This window comes from Urtica dioica, chromosome 11, assembly GCF_054948205.1.
Source record: "Urtica dioica subsp. dioica isolate 48M chromosome 11, U.dioica_male_clone48M_v1_H2, whole genome shotgun sequence".
Classification (NCBI taxonomy): Eukaryota; Viridiplantae; Streptophyta; class Magnoliopsida; order Rosales; family Urticaceae; genus Urtica; species Urtica dioica.
The window spans coordinates 8,805,489-8,829,409 of record NC_142766.1 but is presented as its reverse complement, the minus strand read 5'-3'; the positions used below and the strand labels follow the sequence as shown (position 1 = coordinate 8,829,409).

The 23,921-nt window shown below is 35.0% G+C and overlaps 3 protein-coding genes across 4 annotated transcripts; all 3 read left to right on the top strand.

Annotated features, from left to right (window-relative positions):
- Positions 1 to 713: 713 nt before the first annotated feature.
- Positions 714 to 2,409, top strand: LOC149381028 (geranylgeranyl diphosphate reductase, chloroplastic-like). The gene has a single exon (XM_089629857.1). It carries the CDS (start codon positions 787 to 789, stop codon positions 2,125 to 2,127), a length of 1,341 nt encoding a protein of 446 aa, XP_089485983.1. The 5' UTR covers positions 714 to 786; the 3' UTR covers positions 2,128 to 2,409.
- Positions 2,410 to 3,583: 1,174 nt separating this feature from the next.
- LOC149381027 (SMAD/FHA domain-containing protein) lies at positions 3,584 to 5,542 on the top strand. Of its 2 annotated transcripts, none has more exons than XM_089629892.1 (5): positions 3,584 to 4,010; positions 4,112 to 4,176; positions 4,291 to 4,351; positions 4,714 to 4,860; positions 5,300 to 5,542. In XM_089629892.1, exons 1-5 carry the CDS (start codon positions 3,749 to 3,751, stop codon positions 5,416 to 5,418), a joined length of 654 nt encoding a protein of 217 aa, XP_089486018.1. In that variant the 5' UTR covers positions 3,584 to 3,748; the 3' UTR covers positions 5,419 to 5,542. The 2 variants fall into 2 exon arrangements, with proteins under 2 accessions (XP_089486018.1, XP_089486019.1); XM_089629893.1 differs by having other exon boundaries at positions 3,821 to 4,014.
- Positions 5,543 to 22,511: 16,969 nt separating this feature from the next.
- On the top strand, positions 22,512 to 23,577 carry LOC149381026 (Late embryogenesis abundant (LEA) hydroxyproline-rich glycoprotein family). The gene has a single exon (XM_089629921.1). It carries the CDS (start codon positions 22,577 to 22,579, stop codon positions 23,381 to 23,383), a length of 807 nt encoding a protein of 268 aa, XP_089486047.1. The 5' UTR covers positions 22,512 to 22,576; the 3' UTR covers positions 23,384 to 23,577.
- Positions 23,578 to 23,921: the final 344 nt, after the last annotated feature.

Here is a 23,921-nt window from a genome sequence, read left to right as displayed (position 1 = left end):
TACATATATTTCTTTCTTGCCTTAGTTACTCGTTACTGCTTGGCATAATGCTGTCAAGTTTGTAAAGCTTTTTGAACTCTTCAATCATGTAACAACAGCCTAAAGTGAGAGAACGAAATCAAGCAATATACTCTATACATTTTCTTTTGAAAGGTTAATGATTGTATATTTTCATTCACCATATTCATGCCGGCATGGATTTACATGAGCCTCAGGTGACTCCCCTATTTTTTTTTTCTTTTACATTTTTGGCACATTTTAAATTTGTTTTTAAAAAATTTACCCTAAAAATTTACAAATTAACCCCATCTGAAATTGTTTTTTTCAAACTTGCCCTACTTTTTTTTTCTTTCTACCAAACACACCTAAACAATTATTTAATTTTTTTTTCTTTTTCTATTCTATTAATCCATTCATTCGCTTTTAATTCTTCTTTGGTTGAACGCCTGACTCTATATAGAACAAAGCTAGTTTGTGAGGAAAAAAACAAAAGAAGCTAGTTCTTACATGCACGTGTAATTTCTGTGTAGTTCTGTCTTTAAGGGCAATATTTTTTCTTGGAGTAAGAATATAAAACGCAATCTCCACGTGATTGTCGTCGTTTTGTCCAATAACAATATTATTCATGACTCCACTCCACTACCCACTCACTCTGTCATTCAGTTTATTTTTAATTCCTCTTTACCAGCAAAAAAAGAGTAAAGAGTAAAGAGTAAAGAGTAAAGAGTGGAGAGAAGAAGAAAATTAGAAAGACGTCAAAACCCTAATAAACCTGAGAACCATTCCATGGCTTCGTCGGCAATGGCCATCCACGTCCCCCCCTCCGCCACCCTTCGAGGCGTCCGTGCCTCCGCCCCCCTTCCCGGAGGCCGCAAGCTCCGCGTGGCCGTGATCGGAGGCGGCCCGTCGGGCTCCTCCGCCGCCGAGGCCCTGGCCTCCGGCGGCGTCGAGACCTTCCTCTTCGAACGCGCCCCGACCGCCGCCAAGCCCTGCGGCGGCGCCATCCCGCCGTGCATGCTGGAGGAGTTCCAGATCCCAGAACACCTCGTCGACCGCCGCGTCACGAAGATGAAGATCTTCTCTCCGTCCAACATCTCCGCCGACTTCGGGCGCACCCTCCTCCCCGGCGAGTCCATCGCCATGCTCCGCCGCGAGGCCCTCGACTCCTTCCTCCGCTCGAGGGCCCAGTCCGCCGGCGCCACCCTCGTCCCCTCCCTCGTCACCCGCATCCACGCCCCGCCCCCCTCCGACCCCTCCTCCCCCTACGTCATCCACTACCTCTCCGACACGAAAACCAGCACCACTCTCTGCGCCGACGTGATCGTCGGAGCGGACGGTGCCCACAGCCGCGTGGCGACGGCCATCGGCGCCGGCGGGTACGGCTGCGCCATCGCCTTCCAGGAGCGCATCCGCCTCCCGGACGAGAAAATGGAGCACTACTCGGAGACGGCGGAGATGTACTTGGGCAGCGACGTGTCCCCGGACTTCTACGGGTGGGTTTTCCCCAAGTCCGACCACGTGGCGGTGGGGACGGGGACGGTGCGGGCGAAGCGGGACATCAAGCGGTTCCAGCGGGCCATGCGGGAGCGGGCCGGGCAGAAAATCTCGAGGGGGCGGGTGATCAAAGTGGAAGCCCACCCGATCCCGGAGCACCCTCGGGCGGTGCGGGTGAAGGGCCGGGCGGCGCTGGTGGGGGACGCGGCGGGGTACGTGACAAAGTGCGCGGGAGAAGGGATCTACTTTGCGGCCAAGTCGGGGCGGGTGTGCGGAGAGGGGATTGTGAGGGCCTCCGAGGGGGGGAGCGTCGGGGTCGGGGAGGGGGACCTGCGGAGGGAGTATCTGAGGGAGTGGGACGCCGCCTATTCCGCCACTTTTAGGGTCATGGACGTGCTGCAGGGGGCATTCTACGGGAGCGACGCCGCCAGGGAGGCTCTCGTGGAGCTCTGCGGGGACGACTACGTCCAGAGGATGACCTTCCAGAGCTACCTCTACAAGCGCCTCGCCCACGGCAACCGCTGGGACGACGCCAGGCTGTTGCTGAATACCGTCGGCAGCTTGATTCGCTGTCGCATTCTCGCCCGCGGCGCCGGGGACGCCCACCCGCTTCTTTCCTTTTCCAACATTTAGCAGTTGCGTGTTTTGCCCCGATGATCTCACAACGAAATCCATAATTTTTTCCTCCACTGGTTTATAGATTTTTGCTAAATTTGGTGTTTCATCTTGTATGAACAAAGTGTGGTGCTGGATATTTAGCGTGCAGTAACAATGATCTAAGTTAACACGTATGCAAATACATGTGCAAAAGCAGATAGCCTGCATTATCTGGTGATGCGTTCAGTAACACTGATCAGAGTTGACACGAAGTATGATAAAAATAGCCTCCATTATGTAGTCCCAATTTTTTTATTTATTCTATTTGCAGTTAGTATTGATTAATTTAGTTCATGGGATTTAGATTTGTTGAAATAGATTTTTTTGACAAATTTGTTGAAATAGATTTCAATCGTTGATCAAACTAAAAAATGAACTTTATTTATATACTCCCACAAAATGACAAAATATCATTGAAATAAATTTCAAATAGTTGATTAAACTAATGTTGATGTCGTTTCCAAGCCTTGATAATTACGAACAAAAAAAATATAGATTTGATGTTTAATTCAATTTAATTAATTAGTGGATCTCATAAAGGCTTCATAACGTAAAAATGAAATGAGAAAATAATTGATTTTATTGAAAGTCCGACTTCAAATACTCAAGTCTAGCTCGATTGATTAAGAACAAATCGACGAGCTCGAGAATACAATTTGAGAGAGAGAGAAAGTATATGCGATGGTAACAGTAATAATCCAAATTCTCTCAGAAGAAAAGAATTTGTACTACGACGAGATGCGAAATCCTCGGAGACACACGTTGGTGTTTTCGTCATTCACTGATGCTTTTTCTGACACGTCGCTCTTATATTTGAATGGGCTCAATAGAAATCGTCAAATCTCTGGGTTTCAAGGCGAGATCGCATCACTTGTGCTTACTTCGACTTTGTCATAATCTTTGGTGGTTATGTTTTTCGTATATGGACTTGGAGTGGACCTGATCGACCTATTAGATTTGTATGACAATAATTTACAAGAATGAATTTACAAATGCCGTTTATTTATTATTTAAGTCATTTTGTAGAGATTGACTTTGATGATTATTGAGCTTTGACAGTCCAATGTCAAATTATTTTACGGGGTCGAACTCTACCCCAACAACTACTACAATTGATTTTTTTTTGTTTTTATTTTTTTGAAAGCTATGTTTTAAAATTTTACCTGAATTATTTAATAGTAATAAAAATTTACAATTAAAACAAGACTCATACATGGTTTTAGACATAAATTAGACTATATTTTTAATATTTAAGAAAAGGCTTATCCTGTTCTGAGTTTTCTCTTATTATAATATATATATATATATATATATTATAATATATATATATATATATATTTATATATATATATATATATATATATATATATGGAAAGAAAGTGATCCATGGATGGTATAGACGTATAGTACACAATATCATCCCCCTTTTGTACTGCATAGAGTGGCTATAGTGTGAATGGCTGCCATACAAACTGCCCTTTATCCATTCAGTCCAAAACCACCAGATATCCATAATTAACTCATATTTATTCCATAGCAAAAATCTATTTCTACAGCCCAATATCCCTTAAAAACAAAACTGTTTTGATCCTACAAAATGCAAATACCAGCCCAGTCTGTTTCTCATTCTAAGTTTACACAATCTCCTTCTCCTTCAAGTTTCCACTTTAGAGCCTCTCTTTTTGCTTCTACTGCTCTGCCCAAAACTTCCAATAGAACCACCATTGCTAAGCAGCTTCAATGCCTCAAGATCAGATCAACAAAACCCAAGAAATTAGGGGTTGTTTTTGCTGCTTCTGAGGCCCAAAGTCCTCCTTCTGATGTCACAACTACAGATAGATGGCTTCTTGAACCTGTTGGTCCGTGAGTTTTTTTTCTTCAATATTTTTATTCGTTCAACAATAGAAATAGATATAAAATTGTGAAATTGCATTAATTATTTCCCGTGATTCGTTATTAGGTGACGGAAATTACAGGCATATAGGATTTAAGGTGGCCTTGCCTGATGCATTTGAAATTGAATCAGTGAGTGGTTTGGCTACCATTATTTTTATATTTATCTTAACTGTTACCGAACTATTATTTGTACATACCATATTCATCAAACTGACATAATTATTTCATCTAATTATGATTAAGGATGAATTAACAGTCGGTCGCGTTCCGGGTAAAGCGGATATGGTGATTCCAGTTGCCACAGGTACTGCAATATATACAATAGTAATATAAACATTAATAAACTACTTCTGTGTCTACTGTCATTAATTAGTAAAATTAAAAGTATAATTGAGCTTCTAAAATTTAAACTTTAGTTGCTTAACATGAAAATCCAAAGGTGTCCAGTGGATTTTGATACTGTTTGAAGTTTAGAGATATCAATTATTTGTTTAGTAGAATCCAGTTCTACCCAATTCGGCTAATCTTTTAATTATTTATTTTATCTGTATTTGCCCAAAGGAAAAAAAAATGAATTCTATTAGTTTTAATTAACTGTCTAAGTTAAGTAAATGCCAATTTTATTTTTGAATCACGTCTATAAATTTTCTGAATCTTATGAAATAGTATCGGCTCAGCACGCTCGGATTCAAAAGAAAGGAGGGAATTTGGTGGTGACAGATTTGAACAGCACCAACGGGACTTTCATTGACGAGATTCGACTAAGGCCGGGAGTGGCCTCAGTTGCATTGCCCGGAAGTTGCGTCACCTTTGGTAATTTTTGGCCCTCTAGTTAAATCATTACTAAAATTGATAAATGATACAATTTCTATGAAGTAATATATTATAGGGCAAGTTCTAGAGGAAACTTGGAGTGGAATTGAAAGGGAGTAATAAGTCCTAGAGATTTTTAAAGGATTAGTGAAATGAGTTTTATTATCCATGATATGTCCCTACGTTAATGATAACCATTATATCTAAAGTGCTGAAACATAGTGAATTCGGAGCCAAAAAAAATAAATACATAGTGATTTACCGATTCATACATTTTTATTTATGCATGAAAGGAATATATATATATATTTTTTTTTTACTTTACCTTATCTTTCTCGTAATGTTCATTTCATGCTATTATTCTATTTTGCATTTCTTTTCTCGTCCTGTACTTTGGAAATGCAAACGTAAATGATTCGTAACTTTGTTGGATTAATAGGAGATATAAACTTGGCTATATTTCGTGTGTCGAAACTAAAGACAAATGTGGAAGCTCCAAGCAGTGCAGATGGATCATCAGAAGCAGAAGCAGATTCCAAAAGTGATCAGAGTACTTGAAACCGCATTGTTTAGCTACTTATAATCCACTCGATCGCTAGAAGAACACCATTTATTGTGTATCTCGTTTGCTTTGATCCACAGATCTAATTGATGTTCAATAAACCTTCTAATTGCTTCACTATTTTTGGCATCTTCCACACTTCTTCTAGATACTAAATACACAACACAGCATTTATAATTTAATGGAAACTATTAAATAAAAAAAGTTCCTCTTTGAATAATCTCATGTGTTTTACATTTTTATCGTAAAAAAAAACTATTTTTTTTTTTTTTTTTAACTTAAAGTCCCAATTATCTCGTGTGTTTTCAGTCTATCATAGAAAAAACTGGGAGCTTTTAATTGTTTTTATGATTTAAAAATTCTTACCTTCACATTTTAATTAAACAACAACCGCCAATCCTATTGTTCACAGAAATTAAAAAAAAAAATGTATACCTTATACATTAGACCAAAGATTTAAATTTCACGAAAACCGGACAGAAACCAGAGTTTTGGAGAGTCTCGGCACCGATTCTTACAAAACTAGAATTTTCTATGAATTTCGTGGTAATCCGGACGGTAACCATGACGGAAATGGGTTCGTGAAAACTGGCTTGGTTAAGTTGTTTTACCCAAAAAAATCATATATGGTATTTAAGAGGAAATCGGAACCAAAATCAGAAAAGTGTCGGGAAGTTTTCGGGTTTTTTCCGCTCGGCTGAAGGCGATTCGTCATTTTTTCCGTCAAAACCATGGGATTCCTTCCTTTTCCGGCAGTCTGAAGCCGGCTCTTCCCTGCATCCCAACGGAAAGCGAGCGTGTTGTTAATCTTTGATTCTATTGTTGATATTTGGGTTATCATTATGTTGAACTATTTGAATTATGACTTGTAATGTAATGTAGATATTGTAGACTATTTCCGTTTTTATCACATGTTATGTATGAATTTTTATAAATATTTGTTCATTGAATTTCTCTCGATAGATACGATATTTGATGGTATTTTTCAACGATAACGATATACCAATAGCTTACCATAACCTGCAAAATATGAGTCCTCAAACAATAACGGTAAGGTATTTCGATCCTTGGGTCTTTTATCTAATAACTATTTGACTTATAGTGTTTTGTTTAATAGCCAACTTTTTGTAAATTTTCTGTAAATAGCCACCTCAACTTATTTACGGCACTAAAAAAGATAATTAAAAAAAAAAAAACCCCAAAATAAGTGGGAATATTTTTGGGTATTTTTGTCTTTTTAAGTGCCGTAAATAAGTTGAGGTGACTATTTACAAAAAAATTACAAAAAGTTGGCTATCTAGCAAATCTTAGACTTTCTAATTTTTTGTAAAATAATTGGCCACTTCGTTGACTAATAAAATCTTATAGACAAATACCGTATAAGATTTTATTTTTTTGGCCATTAAAAAAAATATGTGCATAAAACTCAAAACGAAATTTGGGGTTAAGGGTTGTTTTAAAAACATCGTGAGCATCATGCTTTTTTATATCACAAATACAAAATTGAGAGTTCTTTAATGCAAGTGTAGAACACAATGAAAATTTGTGTCACTGGTAAAACAATGAGGGGTTTTTTTTTTTAATTTTTTTTAAAATTTTTTTAGAGTGTAAAACACAAAGTATTAATGTGTCATTCATTGACGGGAAAATAACACATATATATCATGTGTTTTAGTGAAATGTCGAGTTTAACCTTTGGTTTTAAAAAATGTCGAGTTCATACCTTCTGTTTAACTAAAATGTCGAAATTATACCATCTGTTTAACTAAAATGATGCAATTATACCATGAAATGGATAACAGTATCACAAATCTCCCTTTCATTGATATTAACTCTTATATAAGAAAAACCGAATCAAATCGAAACCAGTACCTTAATTTTCAAATTCCCAATTTTGAAATAAAATTAGCCTTAAATTCAAATTAAATAATAAAATTCATATCTCCCAATAGATTATTTCATTCCGTGTTCGAATTGCAATTCTAAATCCTTGATTATATGTTCGAATTTGTGATTTTGATTACTATCAACTGTTGATTTTTACCCATTTGCATCTTTTTGTGTTTTTTACGACTAAGAGACTGTTGTTTATTTTTTAGTTTTTAAATAAATTACATATATGGCGTGAATGAATAATGATAATTGGTGTTTATCTATAAATTTTATAGTCAACGTCAATGAAAATTCAATAAAAAGAAGATTAGTGGTGATGTTGTCTATTTCAGGATATAATTGCGTCATTTTAGTTAAACAGATGTCTAATTTCGTCATTTTAGTTAAACAGAGGGTATGAACTCGACATTTTTGAAAACCAAAGGTTAAACTCGTCATTTCACTAAAACACAATGTATAATTGTGTCTTTTTCCCTTAATTTTTTTAACATGATATTATGTTCATTCAAGATGTCAAAAATCAACCGATGAGGTCAAAGTACTATGAGTACATGGTCTGAAAATAGACCCCTTAAAGTGTGTTGGAATTATTCTAAAATACGACTAATTTATTTATTTTTCATTATCCATTTGTAAGACTTTATTTGGAAAAGGTCTTGCTAATAGATAATGTGTGGTTAAATCCGGTTGCCACTAAAATTCCGAAACTGAACTCTTATTAGAACTACATTTACTCGGTTTGATTAGAGTGTCTAGTAATATATCCATTACGCTGTAATCGATCTCCAAAATCGCTCGTGACACGAAAGAGGGTAGATTGCTGTATATCCTTCTAGTCACATATAAGCCTCAATTACCATTGAATCACTAGAGAAAGATTCCTTCTCTATAATTAATATGCGCACAATTTATCAGATGAGCTATAATATTTACTCATTGGATTTCATGTTTGTAAATCACTTTCTCCACCGATCACAAATCATAACTATTAAGCATATGTATAATTGTGAACGAATGAGTCAAAAAACTATAAGATATGACCTTGAACTCCATGGATGACTTCAAAATTTAGATCAATTTCCACTATGATCATGAATGATAGTGTTCATTGTTTTTTGGGTTCTCTCGTTTGATGGGTCCTCTCGTTAGTGGAAATTTAGATCTCCACCTATGACCATGAATGATGGGTCCTCTCGTTTCATGTCTCGACATATTTTGAGTTTTTTGTTTCATTGTTTCATCAATCGTCTATATAGATTATCTATATCAATTATGAAACTCATAGGAAAGCATTCATTGTATTTTTAAATATCTTGTGTATGATGTTTATTATGTTCCTACTATTTGTGGTTACTAGAGTCTTTTTCTTATATGATTGTGGTTACTATAGTCTTTTTCTTTTCCACTTATTGTGTTTAGGATCCAATATCTCACAAGGTGATTGAGATAAATGGGAATACTCTATATTTTGGATAAAAAGTATAAAATGTTGTAGCCTCTATTTGTGATTTTTTTTTCTCTTTTCATTTTAGCACTTCGTCTTTTGATATTTATTTATAGCATTCTCATTTAGGTCATTCTTCCACATCTAATTCATATATTTAAGTATTCACGGGAGCTTTATGACTTTGAGTTCTCATGATGTATTAGATTGTGCAAAAAAAAAAAAAAATAGCCTTACAATTTTATATAATTATTAGAGGAAATGACGGTAAAAGTCCTTTAAGTTTTAGGAAACAGCTAACATAATCTCTATTCTTTATTTTGAATGGTAGAAGTCCTTAATCTTGACAATTACACATTCCGTTGGTCCCTAATACTAAATGACGTTAAATTGTTAACAAAATCAACATTTAAACGTTTATATTGTAAAATAAATAAAAAATAAATCATTAAAACATTTAAAACAATTCAAACAATTTAAAAATGATTTATTATTTAAACATGCCCCTTATCACTCAAAAACAAAAACTTACGTTCTTGTGAAGAAGGTTGGGGTTATTGTCCTGAAGCAGAATCAAAGCTTTCTTGCAAAGGGAACAGAGGTCCTTCATGATCGGTCCCGGAGAGTTATTCAAGTCTATGATCTGCACCATCAAGTGAACCCCTCCGTCCCTGAAATCGAGCCTCTCGATCCCTTTCTCGAGAAACTCCTCGCGCTTCTCTCGACCCCAAATTCAAATCCCTATCGCCACCGCCGTACGAGCTGTAACATAGAGGCCTTCCTTCCCTGTCCTCGCCGCCGCCGCCGCCGGAATCCTCCGCGATCTCGAACTCCTCCTCCATAATCACGTCGGCTCCGAATCGCCTCCGCCACGTCAGTGCCTTCCGGAGCATCTGAAACGTGGCGTGGACGTTGAAATCTTTCGCACTGAGGAACTTGAGGAGCACGATATCGGTTCCCTCGTGGCTCTTGCTCGGCAGCAGAGGAATCCCCAGAGAGAGATCTCTCTGAGGATCTCCCTCTGGTTCACGGATTCGGACTTGGAGAGGTACGGATTCGGACTTGGAGAGGTACGGGTTCGGCTTTCCGAGGAGGAAGTTGCCGAGGATCGCGTCTTCGACCACGCATCGGAATTCCAGAAGGGCTTTCTTCATTGTTTGAATTGTTTTAATGATTTATTTTTTATTTATTTTACAAAATAAACGTTTAAATGTTGATTCTGTTAACAATTTAACGTCATATAGCATTAGAGACCAACGAAATGTGTAATTGTCAAGATTAGGGACTTCTATTGTTCAAAATAAAGAATATGGGTAATGTTAGCTGTTTCCTAAAACTTAAGGGACTTTTGCCATTATTTCCTCTAATTATTACTCTAAACATTATGCTTCTTTAGGTTTATCTTATGAAATATATGTTATGATTTTCTTACAATTTTCAGTAATTTTAGTTGTCTTGTAAAACATGGTGTTTGATAATTATTTTTATTTTTATTTTAAGGGGGTCACTTATAACTATTTATCTCCATAACTATCTTCTTATGGGACTGTACATCAAACCACGTCTACAAACATTAATCACCAATAAAATATTTTTGACGTGAAATATCGTCATCTCTTAAAATATGTGTATGATTTTCTTAACATTTTTAGTAATTTTAGAGGTCTTTTAAAACATCAAAATTTGTTTGATAATGTATTTTTTTAGTGATTATGATGGGGGCCTTTCGAACAATGTTTCATAGTTACTATCTTCTTATGGAACTTGTGACGACCCGACTTTTCGGACCGTCTTACTTATCTTACTTTTTAAACTTTAGAAAATTCTTTAGAAAACTTGGTAGAATTTTTTAAAAAAAAACACATCGAATCAAGGCGAACTAAAATTTTAAAGATCTTAAAAAGAAACAAAAGCATTTAAGAAAAATATGATGATTGCATATTGAACACTTCATGAGAAGTACTTAACCAAAATTGAAAATACGAATTTAAAACTAAACATAACGGCAAAAATACTAAAACATAATCCATATTCTAAGTCTTAACTAAAATAGAAAACTCTTTGAAACTTCATAACTTGAAATAATTGAAAATAAAAACTTTAAAATTTATTTCTTAAGGATTTGTAGCGGAAGACTTATTCTATAAATGAAAATCATAACCCAACCCTCTCGCTATCGACGCCGTTAGTCCGCCTTGCTCAGTTCCTTGTAAGATGTTTACCTACAAACACAGACGTATATTTTTTTTTTCCGAAGAGATGAGCTTATACTCAGCGAGAATAATATAAAGCTCACAAAATAAAAAGAATAATGCAATGCATGAACCGATTATTAGTATTTTAAAACTAATTGATGACTTGATCTTTCTTTTCTTGATTCTATCAACTTTTAGTTCGGGGTGCCCCTAGAGTAGTCGTACCAATTTCAGTGTACACTTTAGATACGAAGAGATGGGGGTTATAAAGTCCCACACTTCGCTCTATCTTTTAAACGTATTAGGGCCTCAGCCCGAGAAATTTCCCCATTAGAGCCTCGGCCCGCGAAACTTCTCCTTAATACATCTCGAGGCGATATGACTCTCTTGCTTATCTTTATCTTTTCACTTTAAATAGAACATTACATATTGATATGACATATACATAAAAACTTTCAAACATATGCTCATCCAATACATGACTAGAAAAATATAAAACATGTACATCCTCAAATCTACTTTAACTTAACATTGCATAGTTGACCAAACATAAATCCAACTACTACAATCAATCACACAATCAAAAAAGAAAAACATACTCCAACATATAAAGCTTTAAACAAACTATAACATGAATTACAAAATCATTATATTTAATTTTGAACTAATCTGTGTTATAGTGAGATTATTCTCACCCGTATATCGAAGGTTAGTATCGTAGATTGTCGAAGGAAAAGGACGCTCAAAACGACTTGGAACCTAATCGGGATAAAAGACTACCGGGATCAACTTAGAAAAAGATTCAAGACATTCTTTTGGTTCTGGAAATTTTCATAAACGACTTTCAAAGTGAAATTACCAAAATACCCTTGGCTATTAGGGTTTCGGTGAAAAACTAAAACTCTGAGAAAACTTCTGTAAAAATTCAAGTACGTATAAAACATAATTTTGAAAATAATCGGAAAATATTCTGTATTTCATTAAAATATTTTACGATTAAAGATTTAGATATAAGACACTTAAACCTAACTTTTCCAAAAAGAATCAACGCAAAACCATACTTTTTGAAACCAGGGCAAGCGTTTTAATAAACCGTTTTCAAGGAATCCGAACCAGATCGAAAAGAAAGCATATCTAATTAGAGCTACGAATTTCCAAACAAAGAGAGGAATGGGGGAGAGAGAGCAGAGAAGAAGCGTGAAAAGAAAATGATGAGATGTTTATATATGACTTAATTAAACCCTAAAAGCCCTACTTCTAATCTTAATATATTAATTATTATTATTATTATATTTATATATGATATACACGCTGATCTTTTATATATATATATATATATATATATATATATATATATATAAAACGTAAGATGACTTATATATTATGTTATATAATATAAAGTAATATGTATATATATACTATAAATACGTTAATTTTAATTTGCTATATATATATATATATATATATATATATATATATATATGTAAAGTATTTATATATACACATAACTTATTTATAATATATAACTTATATATATTATATATATTATATCCATATTTTGTAATCTAAAGAGTATATTAAATTCAAAAACACTCTAAAGCACACATAAAAAAATAAAACTTCAAAAACTACCACATAAATAAAATCATTCACTACTACTTCATTAAAAAAAACTAACGTCACTCGAACACCAAAATTTTAGTTTTTTAATTAAGCTTAAAATTTGGGATTTCACAGGACTATATACCAAATTCCATATACAAACGTTCATTACCAAACAATATTGTTGAAAGAAAACATCTTCATCTTGTTGAAATAGATCTATCATTCTTTTTTTAGCTAAGGCTCTAATGAATTTTGGGTGGATGCGATTCTCGCAGCTGCTCTCGAGATTATTAAAATCTCCGCCTCTCAAAATTCAGGGTTTTATCCTTTTGAAAAACTATATAGGGGTTGCAGCTGATTATTTCTCATAGCATGTATGTGGTTGTACTTTGTTTTGTTCTTCGATCTCGTGTTAGTAAGAAATTTTAAGTCTTTTGTCATATTGTGTTTCTATAGAATATTCCGCTGATCTATGTTCCTGCTATTTTACATAATATGACACAATCGTATCTCATTTGCATAAATCCTTTCAATCTTGACATAAAAAAATTCGCGCACTGACATAAAAAAATTTGCACACTGTTGCCCATAAAGAAGTCCGATCTGGACCCACAAAGGCTAAAAAGTCCACCCAGACGAGCTCACGAAGAAAAAGGCCAAAAAATGCCAAAAAAAACCCGTGGCGCGTCGCGCCAGGCATTTAGCGGGTCGTGCCACAGGTTGGCGCACGCACACTTTTATTTCCATGCGCCCGCGACAAGCCTTCCGCGCACGTCTTGCCTTCGTCCAATCCGACTTTTAGGGCTTCTTTCAGCCCCCAACCATTATAAATACCTCTCTCTTTAGAGAGAAAAAAGGTACACAATTCTCTCTCAATACAATCACTTGATTCTAGAGTCGTGAAACGCTGCCAAGGACTCTTCGCACATGCTTTCACTCTAACCGAGCATGATTCTCTCAGATATTCTCAAAGAATAACGACACACCCACCTCACACACATAGCAATCAGACTAATGTTGAGCGTCAGAGCGCACTAGGAGTTCACATCATAGTTCGATCCCGAAGGTAATGGAGGAAAGTTTATTGGAAACAGGTCGTCTTTCCAGAGGTACCGTCTCTGCGCCCCTCTAAGTTTATTTTCTTCTTCATCTTACTCTCAGGTCTCAGCGATGAACAAAGAACGTTCTTGAGTTAGGGGAGGGAACTCGTGACTTTCGAGTTTCTACAAACCCGGTTGGGTCGAACTGCCCGAAGTCTTCGATGTTGTCCGATTTTCAGCGACAACACACAAACAAAACAAAAAATTATACTTAATCTGGTTCATTCGCATCAATTAGTCTACTGAGACTTTTTTATTTGGTTACTTTTATTATTGTTTATCATATGCTTCTTTTGTGGCTTATACTCACTACATGTCTAAGCCATCACCATAAGAAAAATCTGTTGAGTGGGCCATAAAAGTGACCTAACTAATTGTTTCATCTCTTTCGGGCAACAATAGGAAACATGTAAAGTATATGATTTTTGGATTTTTCAAGAACCAAGTTCAAAATGGCCGAGAAATGACCAGTTTAAGATCTAAATGGTAATGCTGCTTCATCTTCTGAAAAATCAATTGGATCAACTTATTCACATGTAGATTATCATTTTGAAGTAGCCTTCAAGGTCAACACCAACTCTCCAAAAAAGTTTATTCAAGATGGCCCCAAGTCTAATCCATAAGTTGATAAGGAAGAGCATTGAGAGGGAGGGTCAATAAGAATCAAACATTGGCAATTCAAGAAGCTGAACAAAACAAGCTATACTTAAGCTAGCAGTGGGAGAAGAAGAAGAAGTAGAGGAATTAAATCATTTTAATGCATCTCCAACTCACTTGATGGACTGTGGGATGAGTCAGAATGGAGTTGGATTGAGTTCAATCAAACTCCATTTTTCATTCCATTTTTTTAAGAGCAACTTTACTGCCAGCAGAGATTGTATCTACAACCTCAACTTAAGAGGTGGTGTGAACTACTAACTATGCTATGCTAGGCATCGCCCATTTTTTATTACTTTATGAGATGATGAATAGTGAAATTCTACATATGGAGTGTCCATAAATAGAGTGAGAGTTAATAGTATTTAATTAGTTTCTATAATTTAACCCCCATAACCACTATCTAGACCACTACAAATATCATGTTTGTAATATAATCAATGTTTGAAAATTCTTAAAAATCTATCCAAAGTGATGACCTGGCATCTTTTTTTTATTGTTCCAGCCATGCCCTTTAGACTCTATTTATGTGATAATCAATATTTTAGGCAAGCGATTATAACGAACGTGATTTGATTTTATTTGATATTATTATATATTAATTAAATAATTTGTTTTCTAATTTTGTAGCGTGCGTTTGAATAACTTTATTGAGACGCTTCTTGGTAGCACTTTTTTTCCTAGCCATCATCCTGGATATAATACAAAAGGTGTATTCATTTACACAAATTCGTTAACAAAAACTCTCGTATTAACCAAAATTAACTAGTATTAACAATTATCGCTTGACACTTTTTTATAATTTCCTTCACTTACTCATAATTGTTTATTTATTTGACGAAGTAAACAACATAAATAATTATCTACACATCTTTAATTGGGTTTCAACTGTTCTTTCTCTGTTTTACCATTAGGCTGTTGATCGAATAACAGATTAACATTTATGGTAATAGTTTATCACAAGAAAACTAAATAATCGCAACATGCAAAATCGAAACTCATTTTTTTGTTTGCAAAACTATTTGTAGATCATCAAATCACCTTCATTGTTAATGATTTACGCAAAAATATTGGAATAATTGTGTTTTTTATTTCTAGAAAAAAAAACCCCCTAAAACAATTAATCGGGCACCTCATTTAAAAAAAAAAAAAATCCAACAAACAATTATTAATCAGTGTCGTACGTGGTCTGTGTTCGATCCACAAGCAAGTTTTTTTTTTTTCAATTATTCATGTAGATGAAATCATGTAGTAAAACCCTAAAGTTTTTCTTTTGTGCGTTTCATGAAATGAGAAATAGTCAGAAATATAATTGGTTGCGTGTTTTGATGGATTTCTTACCTCGATTATTGCGAATAATATTATGTTAAGTGTAGAATACCAAACTAGCTTTAATATTCATTTTAAAATCGGAATACAATTTCCCTGTAAAAAATCAGCAGGAATCAATGTTTTGGGGGTAGAAAAATCCTTTTTATTTATGTTAAGTGTTTGGATGGCTAAAGACCAAAGAGTACCAAACTTTGAATATATACCAAAATCTATGTTTCATAGTGGTTATATAGCTAGAGTGCCCATAAATTAATTACAACTACCAAACTTATTTTTATATATATATTTTTGTGTAGTTGTATAAATTTATCGTAAAATAATATATATAATAATCTATATTATTTTAACTAGAATTTATGGTATACAAATTAATTTTAATATGCCATAGTGGATAATTACACTAAATAAATAAATTAAAAAATACTAATCTTCATTACAAACAAACTGTAAAATGTATAAAGTAGTTTATGTAATTTTTTCCTCGGGATATGCAATATATTTGAATTAATATTTTAGTATGGTGTACTTCACTTTCTAATTTTTGTAGATAGCATATAACTTATGTAAGTATTTTTTTTCGTTTTATAAAGACCTTAGTTCATATTCATATGAGAGTTATAAAATAATTTTAAATTTATGAAAAATGCATATAAAATTAACTCATGAACGATATCTTTCAGCAAGCGCTACGGCCAAATTGTTAGTGGATTGCAACATTTTAGCATGGTCAGTCAGGATATTTTATTTTCGGTGAGCAAAGCTCTCCAAGTTCATGCATGCACCTTCGAAGCGCAATCAAGAGATTATTGTAATATCTTTACAGAACAAGTACTATCAATATTACTTCTTGAGATTATTTCAGAAGTAAGACCTCCTAGGTAACTTATGACCTAAAATCAATAAGTCTATTTTAATCCAAAACTATGACTTATCATTTTGTGTAATTACGTTTTATCTTCTTTTATTTTCTTTCCTTCTCTTTTTTTATTGGCTTCACTTCATCTTTCTCTTCATTAAACCCACTACTCAATTTTTTTATAAAAAAAAAAAAAAAAAACCTACCCACTCTCTTCTGCTCTCGACGAACCAAATCACAGAAAAAAAAAACATTACAGCCGTATCGAAACCCTAGACACTAAGAGGAAGTTGGAGGAGATCGGAAGGCTGATGCAAGCGTTGATGGACGCTGGACCGCTTCTGCAACTCTGCTCTTCACTGACCTCTACTACACTGGGGATACTCTCCTCTGATTTGCCGAATTGCTTCGCAGCATACGTGGTCGGCTTCTATTTGTAGTTCTGACAACGGCCCGATGCTAGTTCCAATGAGGTCGGGAATGAACGAGCGGCAAACAATATAGGCTTATTAGAATGAAGGGGGTACGGGTTTTTACTCTCGTGAAAGGTTTAATTTGAATCTTCTTTTTGTGTAAAGAAGATCAGGAACAAAGATGAAAGGTATTTATTATTAGGATTATTCCTAAACTATAACATCCTCAATACTTTAGGACCAAAATCCAAGTAGTCAAAATTAATCCAAAAGTATGACTTCCATACATGTGTTGGTACAAAAATACCCTTAATGAAATATTTTTTTTATATTTAATTTTTTATTTATTTAATGGACACAAAAACAAAGTTAGAGATCATTTTTCGTTTGGTATGTAAAGTTTTAAAAAAAAAATTGGTTTGAAAAATTTGGAAATTCTTTTGAAGATTCTTTCATCTTTGTTCTGACAACGGCCCGATGCTAGTTCCAATGAGGTCGGGAATGAACGAGCGGCAAACAATATAGGCTTATTAGAATGAAGGGGGTACGGGTTTTTACTCTCGTGAAAGGTTTAATTTGAATCTTCTTTTTGTGTAAAGAAGATCAGGAACAAAGATGAAAGGTATTTATTATTAGGATTATTCCTAAACTATAACATCCTCAATACTTTAGGACCAAAATCCAAGTAGTCAAAATCAGTCCAAAACTATGACTTCCATACATGTGTTGGTACAAAAATACCCTTAATGAAATATTTTTTTTGTATTTAATTTTTTATTTATTTAATGGACACAAAAACAAAGTTAGAGATCATTTTTCGTTTGGTATGTAAAGTTTAAAAAAAAAATTGGTTTGAAAAATTTGGAAATTCTTTTGAAGATTTATTGACATTTTGTCTTTTTATTGACATGAATGTCAATAAATCTTCAAACGATTCTGAAAAATTCTTTAAAAATTTATTGTCATCGTTGTCAATAAATTTTATGCATGTCAATAAATCTTAAACAAACCAAATTTTTTGAAGATTTATTAACATCCAAAAAATTTATTAACGACTATGTCAATAAATCTTCAAAGAATTTACCAAAATCGTTTGAAGATTTATTGACATTGATGTCAATAAAAAGACAAAATGTCAATAACTCTTCAAATAAATTTCTAGATTCTTAAAACCTATTTTTTTCTTCAGATTTCCCAACTTATTAGATATGTACGAGACTTTGGAGGGAGTGGAATCATGAAACACGTTTATATGGATATAAATCGCTCTTTTTCTCTCTCTCTCTCTCTCTCTCTCTCTCTCTCTCTCTCTCTCTCTCTCTCTCTCTCTCTCTCTTCGCCTCCACGTCAATTCTTCTTCTTCTTCTTCTTCTTCTTCTTCTTCTTCTTCTTCTTCTTCTTCTTCTTCTTCTTCTCCACCCAATATGACAAAGAAACACCAAAACTCAAACCCAAACCTTAAAGTTAAATTCATGAAAAATAAACCTTAATCATCGCTAGTAAATGGAGAAAGGCTCGAAACAAAATTGATTTTGGATGTGAGTTGTTGATTTTCATTTGGTTTGCTTGAATTTTTTTTTCCAACTTTTTCATGTTTCCCAAAAAACTCGTAATGTCGACAATGTCAATAAATCAGGTAGATTATTGATGATCGTGAAATAAACTAGATAGACGAAATATAAAAGAAAAATGATATTTCATTAAGGGTAATTTTGTACCAACAAATATAAAGAAGTCATACTTTTGGATTAATTTTGACATATTGGATTTTGGTCTAGAAGTATCGAGGATGTCATAGTTTAGAAATAATCCCTTTATTATTTGGATTTTTATGTCTACATCTATTTTTTTGTATATACATTTTTTGTCTAGCAACTTTATTGTTTGGTTCATTTTTTCAAGTCTTGATGATGATTTAAATGGAAATTATATGAAAGTTGGACGAGAATGTAACACAATAACATTGTTGTTTTTTTTTATAGGATATTAAAATATTATCTTGATTCATTTATGTGTCTTTTTAATCATTTTATCTTTATTTCATTTTTAGGATATTTCAAATATCAAACAATTTCAAATATTTTTCAAACGAAATGTTTTTTTTTTTTCCAGATTTCTCAAATAATTAAATTTTTTTTTTAACTTCACAGATCAAACGAAAAATAAGTCATGAGGGAATATAGAAAATATAAATATATTAAGTAAATAAAATAAATAAACACAAAAGAAAAATAAAAATATACTTTATTGAGAGTATTTTTGTATCAAGACATATACGAAAGCCATACTTTTGGATTAATTTTGACTTTTGATCCTATATTATCTAAGAGGTCATACTTCTAAACATGAACTAAATAATTTAGATATCTTTTCATGAGTTCTCTAACGTAGATAAGACATGAACCAAACAATCAACCTCGGCTGGTCTAACCAAAGGCAAAGACATTCGGGGGACTATGAGGCGGACTAGAAATTTTGAAAAATTAGTATTTTAGTTATATGCCCTCTATTTTTTTTGTATTCATTAATTCATTCCTCAATCAAAACTTGTGGCATTTGCGGCTGAAGTCACAACTTCAGCCATTTCTTGCATTTTTGTCACTTATTTGCTAAAATTGCATCCGTATCACTTATTTGCAATTTTGTCACCTATAGAAAGTCTAAATTACCCTCACCTACAAAAGAGGCTGGTTCCGGCGGAGATTCGATGAGATTCAGCGCGATTCGAACGTAAAATTCGCTCAACTCACGAGGATGGTGGAGCGGGTTCTGCAGACCGCGCAGACCAGCTCGCCGGAGAAGGAGGCTGGCGGCCGAGTCGCGCCGGAGCGTCCAGGGGTGCGAGCGAAGGCGGCGGCGGTCGGAGATGGAGTGGATCTGCAGAACCGTGCGACCTCGTCGAGCGTGAACCCGGAATCCGGCGCGATTCTTAGATCTAGATCTAAGAATCTCGAGGAGGAGGCGGCGACGAAACCGTGCTCGGCCGTGAAGGCGTCCCTCAGTCGGAGTGGCGGCGGTGGCGGCGAGCGTGATGCTGGCCGGGAACGCGATGGCGATGGACGTCCTGCTCGGATGCAGCGGCGGCGGTCTCGTGTTCGAAAGGAGTCTACTTTTTTTTTTGAAATATTTGACTGCGAGTCTACTTTTTGTAATTTGTTCTGTGAGTCTATTTTTTTTTTCGAAATATTTGACTGCGAGTCTACTTTTTGTAATTTCTTATGTGAGTCTACTTTTTTTTCGAAATATTTGACTGCGAGTCTACTTTGAAATCTGCGTAAGGGTATTTTGGTCCTATTTTTTTTTTTTATCAAAGTGACATCTATGCAACACCTTTTTTCGTCGTGACTCATTTACAATTTGGAGCCGAATTTGTGACTTTGATGCAAATCTCTCTCAAAACTTTGGCTCCGTCCTCGAGTCTGTCCCAATCACATTAAATCTAGGGAAAATAACACATATATACCTTGTGTTTTAGTGAAATATTGAGTTTAACCTTTGGTTTTCAAAAATGTCGAGATCATAGCCTCTGTTTAACTAAAATGACGAAATTATACCCTGAAATAGACAACAGTGCCACAAATCTTCTTTTTATTGACTTTTCATTGACGTTGACTATAATATTTATATGTAAACACCAATTATATTTATTCATTCGCGTCATATATGTAATTTATTTAAAAACTAAAAAATAAACAACAGTCTCTTAATCGTGAAGAACGCAAAAAGAGGCAAAAGAGTAAAAATCGACAATTGATAATCATCAAAATTACAGATTCGAACAGAGAACCCATGATTCAGAGTTGCAATTCGAACACAGAATGAAATAATCTATTGGGAGATATGAATTTTATTATTTAATTTCAATTTAAGGCTATTTTTATTTCAAAATTGGAAATTTAAAAGTGATGATACTATTTTTGATTTGATTATGTTTTTCTTATACAATAGTTAATATCAATGAAATGGAGATGTTGACACTATTATCCATTTCAGGGTATAATTTCGTCATTTTAGTTAAACAGAATATATGATCTCGACATTTTTGAAAACCAAAGATTAAAATCGACATTTCACTAAAACATAAAGTATATATGTGTTATTTTCCCTTAAATCTACTAAATAACACGCCGTTCTTGGATCGTCCACCAAATCCGATTACCCAGCCAATCTTTTTGTCGCCGCCACAATTTGGTGAAATTGTTGTCATAAAGTATATTGCGGCGATAAAATACCACTTCATTTGGGATTTAATCCAACAAGCCAAACTTTTAGTTGTTGACGCCTTATTTAGGGAACAAGTCAATGATGCTCTCAGAAAATCTTTACCTGGACCTGATCAACACCCCTTGATTAATGTGGCAAATATTTTGTTTCTCTACGAGCTCAGCACCTAGAACGGAGGATATGTTTATAATATTATTAGTAGTTAGTCCTCTCAATATTATATAGGTTTAGTCGTCTACTCTCATGACTTTATAATTAATTAATTATATTATAAATACGAACTCGCTGCGTAAAGCTATGCGTTTTCCATACCGTTGCATTATATAAGCAACGTGTATGTTATGACCAGCCTGGTTATGACAGTACGATATTACTTTCACCCGCTAAAGTAAGCAGCTAATCTTTGACGTACGTGCTTGCCTGTTGATGTTTATAAAAAGCTTGATTTTATATTTTTAATTAATTCTAAGTTTCATATCTTTGTTTGTTTTCTCTCTAAAGGAAAATCCAAAAGAATAAATAAAACCATCCCATTCAAATCTTTTATGATCAGAATTTCACGTAATACCGAACAGCCATAAAACACCTAACGAAACTCGTTCTCGAATACCGACTAGCAGAACCTAAAATATCGGATAAGCAAATATAAAAAAGACTAATTGAATTAAAACTTACAATGACCACTAAGCATCAATAACTATTCAGATAACCCACTATTAGTTATCTGAGCGGTTATATCACACGATAAGAGCAATTATCAAATAACTGCAAAGGACGTGGTAACTATCAACTCACGTCCACACTTGACCCCGTCTATAAAAAAAAACAGCAGACCTCCATCAGAAAGGGTAGAGACCCATGGCACACTATACACCCACAATGTACATTTTCTTCATCTTGATGGTCCTTGTACTTTGAATCTTTTTGTATTTTGCAATTCTTATATTGAGATTTGTCTAATATAATAACAATCCGGTCTCTACATTCGATATAATACCGAGTTTGCTGGATATATACGTGCATTCGTCAAGATAATTGTTAAATCTATTTTCATACTTCAACAAAATCAAAACCAATTATATTATATATTCATCCATAAAAGATAAAACTTGTTGGATAGGCATGTAGGCAAGCATACACATTTCGCGGAAGGAGTTTCCTGTAATTTCACTACAACGGTCGCCTAGCCCTTAGCTGTCTCTCGAATCTTTTTTGAATAAACTACAATTGATTAATTAGAGAGAAAAAAATCAAACGTGTGAGTGTGCGTGACAAACCGAGTAAGGATATTTCCGAGATTAAAAATTTTGCCATTTCCATTTTCTCTTACGCGGTTTTTCGTTGCTCAAATACATTACAAAACTCTTCACTCTGATCAACTATCTCTCTCTCTCTCTCTCTAATCCACCGAGTTAACTCAGTCACGACCGATTCAATGGCCGACCGAGTTCATCCTACCTTCAACGACCAAGACAGCTTGGCGTCGCCGCTGAGCTCATCGGAACACCCGCTGAGGGTGAGCATTCCGTCGCCGGGGAAACCTGTTCCTCCGCCTGGGACGTACGTGATCCAGATCCCCAAGGACCAGGTCTACCGAGTCCCTCCGCCGGAGAACGCTCACCGATTCGAGCGATACACTCGCCGTAAGCCACGCCAGAGCCGCTTCCGCTGCTGCGTCTGCTCTTTCCTCGCAATCCTCACAATCCTCTGCGCCGCCGCCGCAGTCTCCGCCGCCGTGCTCTACCTCGTCTACCGCCCTGAGTCTCCGCAATTCTCCGTCGTAGCCATCGCGATCAGAGGCGTCAACGCCTCCTCCCAATCGCCGGAGATTTCGCCGGCGATCGGTGTCACTCTCAGAGCCAGAAACCCTAACAAGAAGTTGGGGTTTTACTACGGAAAACAGAGCTCCGTCAAGATGTTCTACTCCGACGTCGAGATTTGCGACGGCGTAATGCCGCCGTTTTACAACGCGAAGAATAACGCTACTGTCTTTAAGACGGCGTTGAAGGGACCGGCTATTGATTTGACGGCGACTGTTAAGAAGGAACTGAGAGCGGGAGAGAAGACGGGTAAGGTTCCGTTGAGGTTGACGATGAGGATACCCGTTCGGGTCAAGGTTGGTGCCGTTAAGACGTGGACGCTTGCCGTTAGAGTACGGTGCGCTTTGACGGTGAATAAGTTAACGGCCGATGCCAAGATCGTTTCCTCAGACTGTGATCGTAGTTGGAAACTCTGGTGGTGAATGAAGAGAAAGTGTTTTTTTTTTTTTTTTTTAATTTTTGATGGCTTTTTTTTTTGGTGTAAAATTAGAAATTTTTATTTACCGTGATCGTATATTCGTACATTAAATTGTCTTATTCTTATTTACATTACATGTGTTATAGAAAGTGACAGATTATACATATAGAAGGCTTATAAAAACTTGATTTTCATTTCCTTCGGAGGTGAGATTTACTTGGCTTTGCAGCTTTAAAACAAGCGTTAAGTAAATCGGGATCTTTATTTTTTTTTTTTTTTTTTGTTCGGCTTTCGTCTGGAATATTTTTTTTTTTAAAATTGTACTTTCAGAAGTCCAAAATTTCTATAATTTTTTTATTCAAACTGTTGTTAAAATATTTTCGCCTGACATTCTTATTGACCACAGCATTATCACATGAGCTCATCAATCGATCATTGACAATGAATAAATGTATATCGAATAACCAAACAAATTATCGGTATACCAACAGAGTTGATTTATTTTATTTAACAGTAATTTCACAGAAGCAAAAAAATAAAGA

Bases quoted from the DNA above. Each gene is read 5' to 3' on its own strand.
- LOC149381028 (XM_089629857.1), top strand. From the start codon at position 787: ATGGCTTCGTCGGCAATGGCCATCCACGTCCCCCCCTCCGCCACCCTT.
- LOC149381027 (XM_089629892.1), top strand. From the start codon at position 3,749: ATGCAAATACCAGCCCAGTCTGTTTCTCATTCTAAGTTTACACAATCT. The intron at 4,011-4,111 runs GTCCGTGAGTTT...ATTCGTTATTAG, and splicing joins ATGGCTTCTTGAACCTGTTG to GTGACGGAAATTACAGGCAT. The intron at 4,177-4,290 runs GTGAGTGGTTTG...ATTATGATTAAG, and splicing joins ATGCATTTGAAATTGAATCA to GATGAATTAACAGTCGGTCG.
- LOC149381026 (XM_089629921.1), top strand. From the start codon at position 22,577: ATGGCCGACCGAGTTCATCCTACCTTCAACGACCAAGACAGCTTGGCG.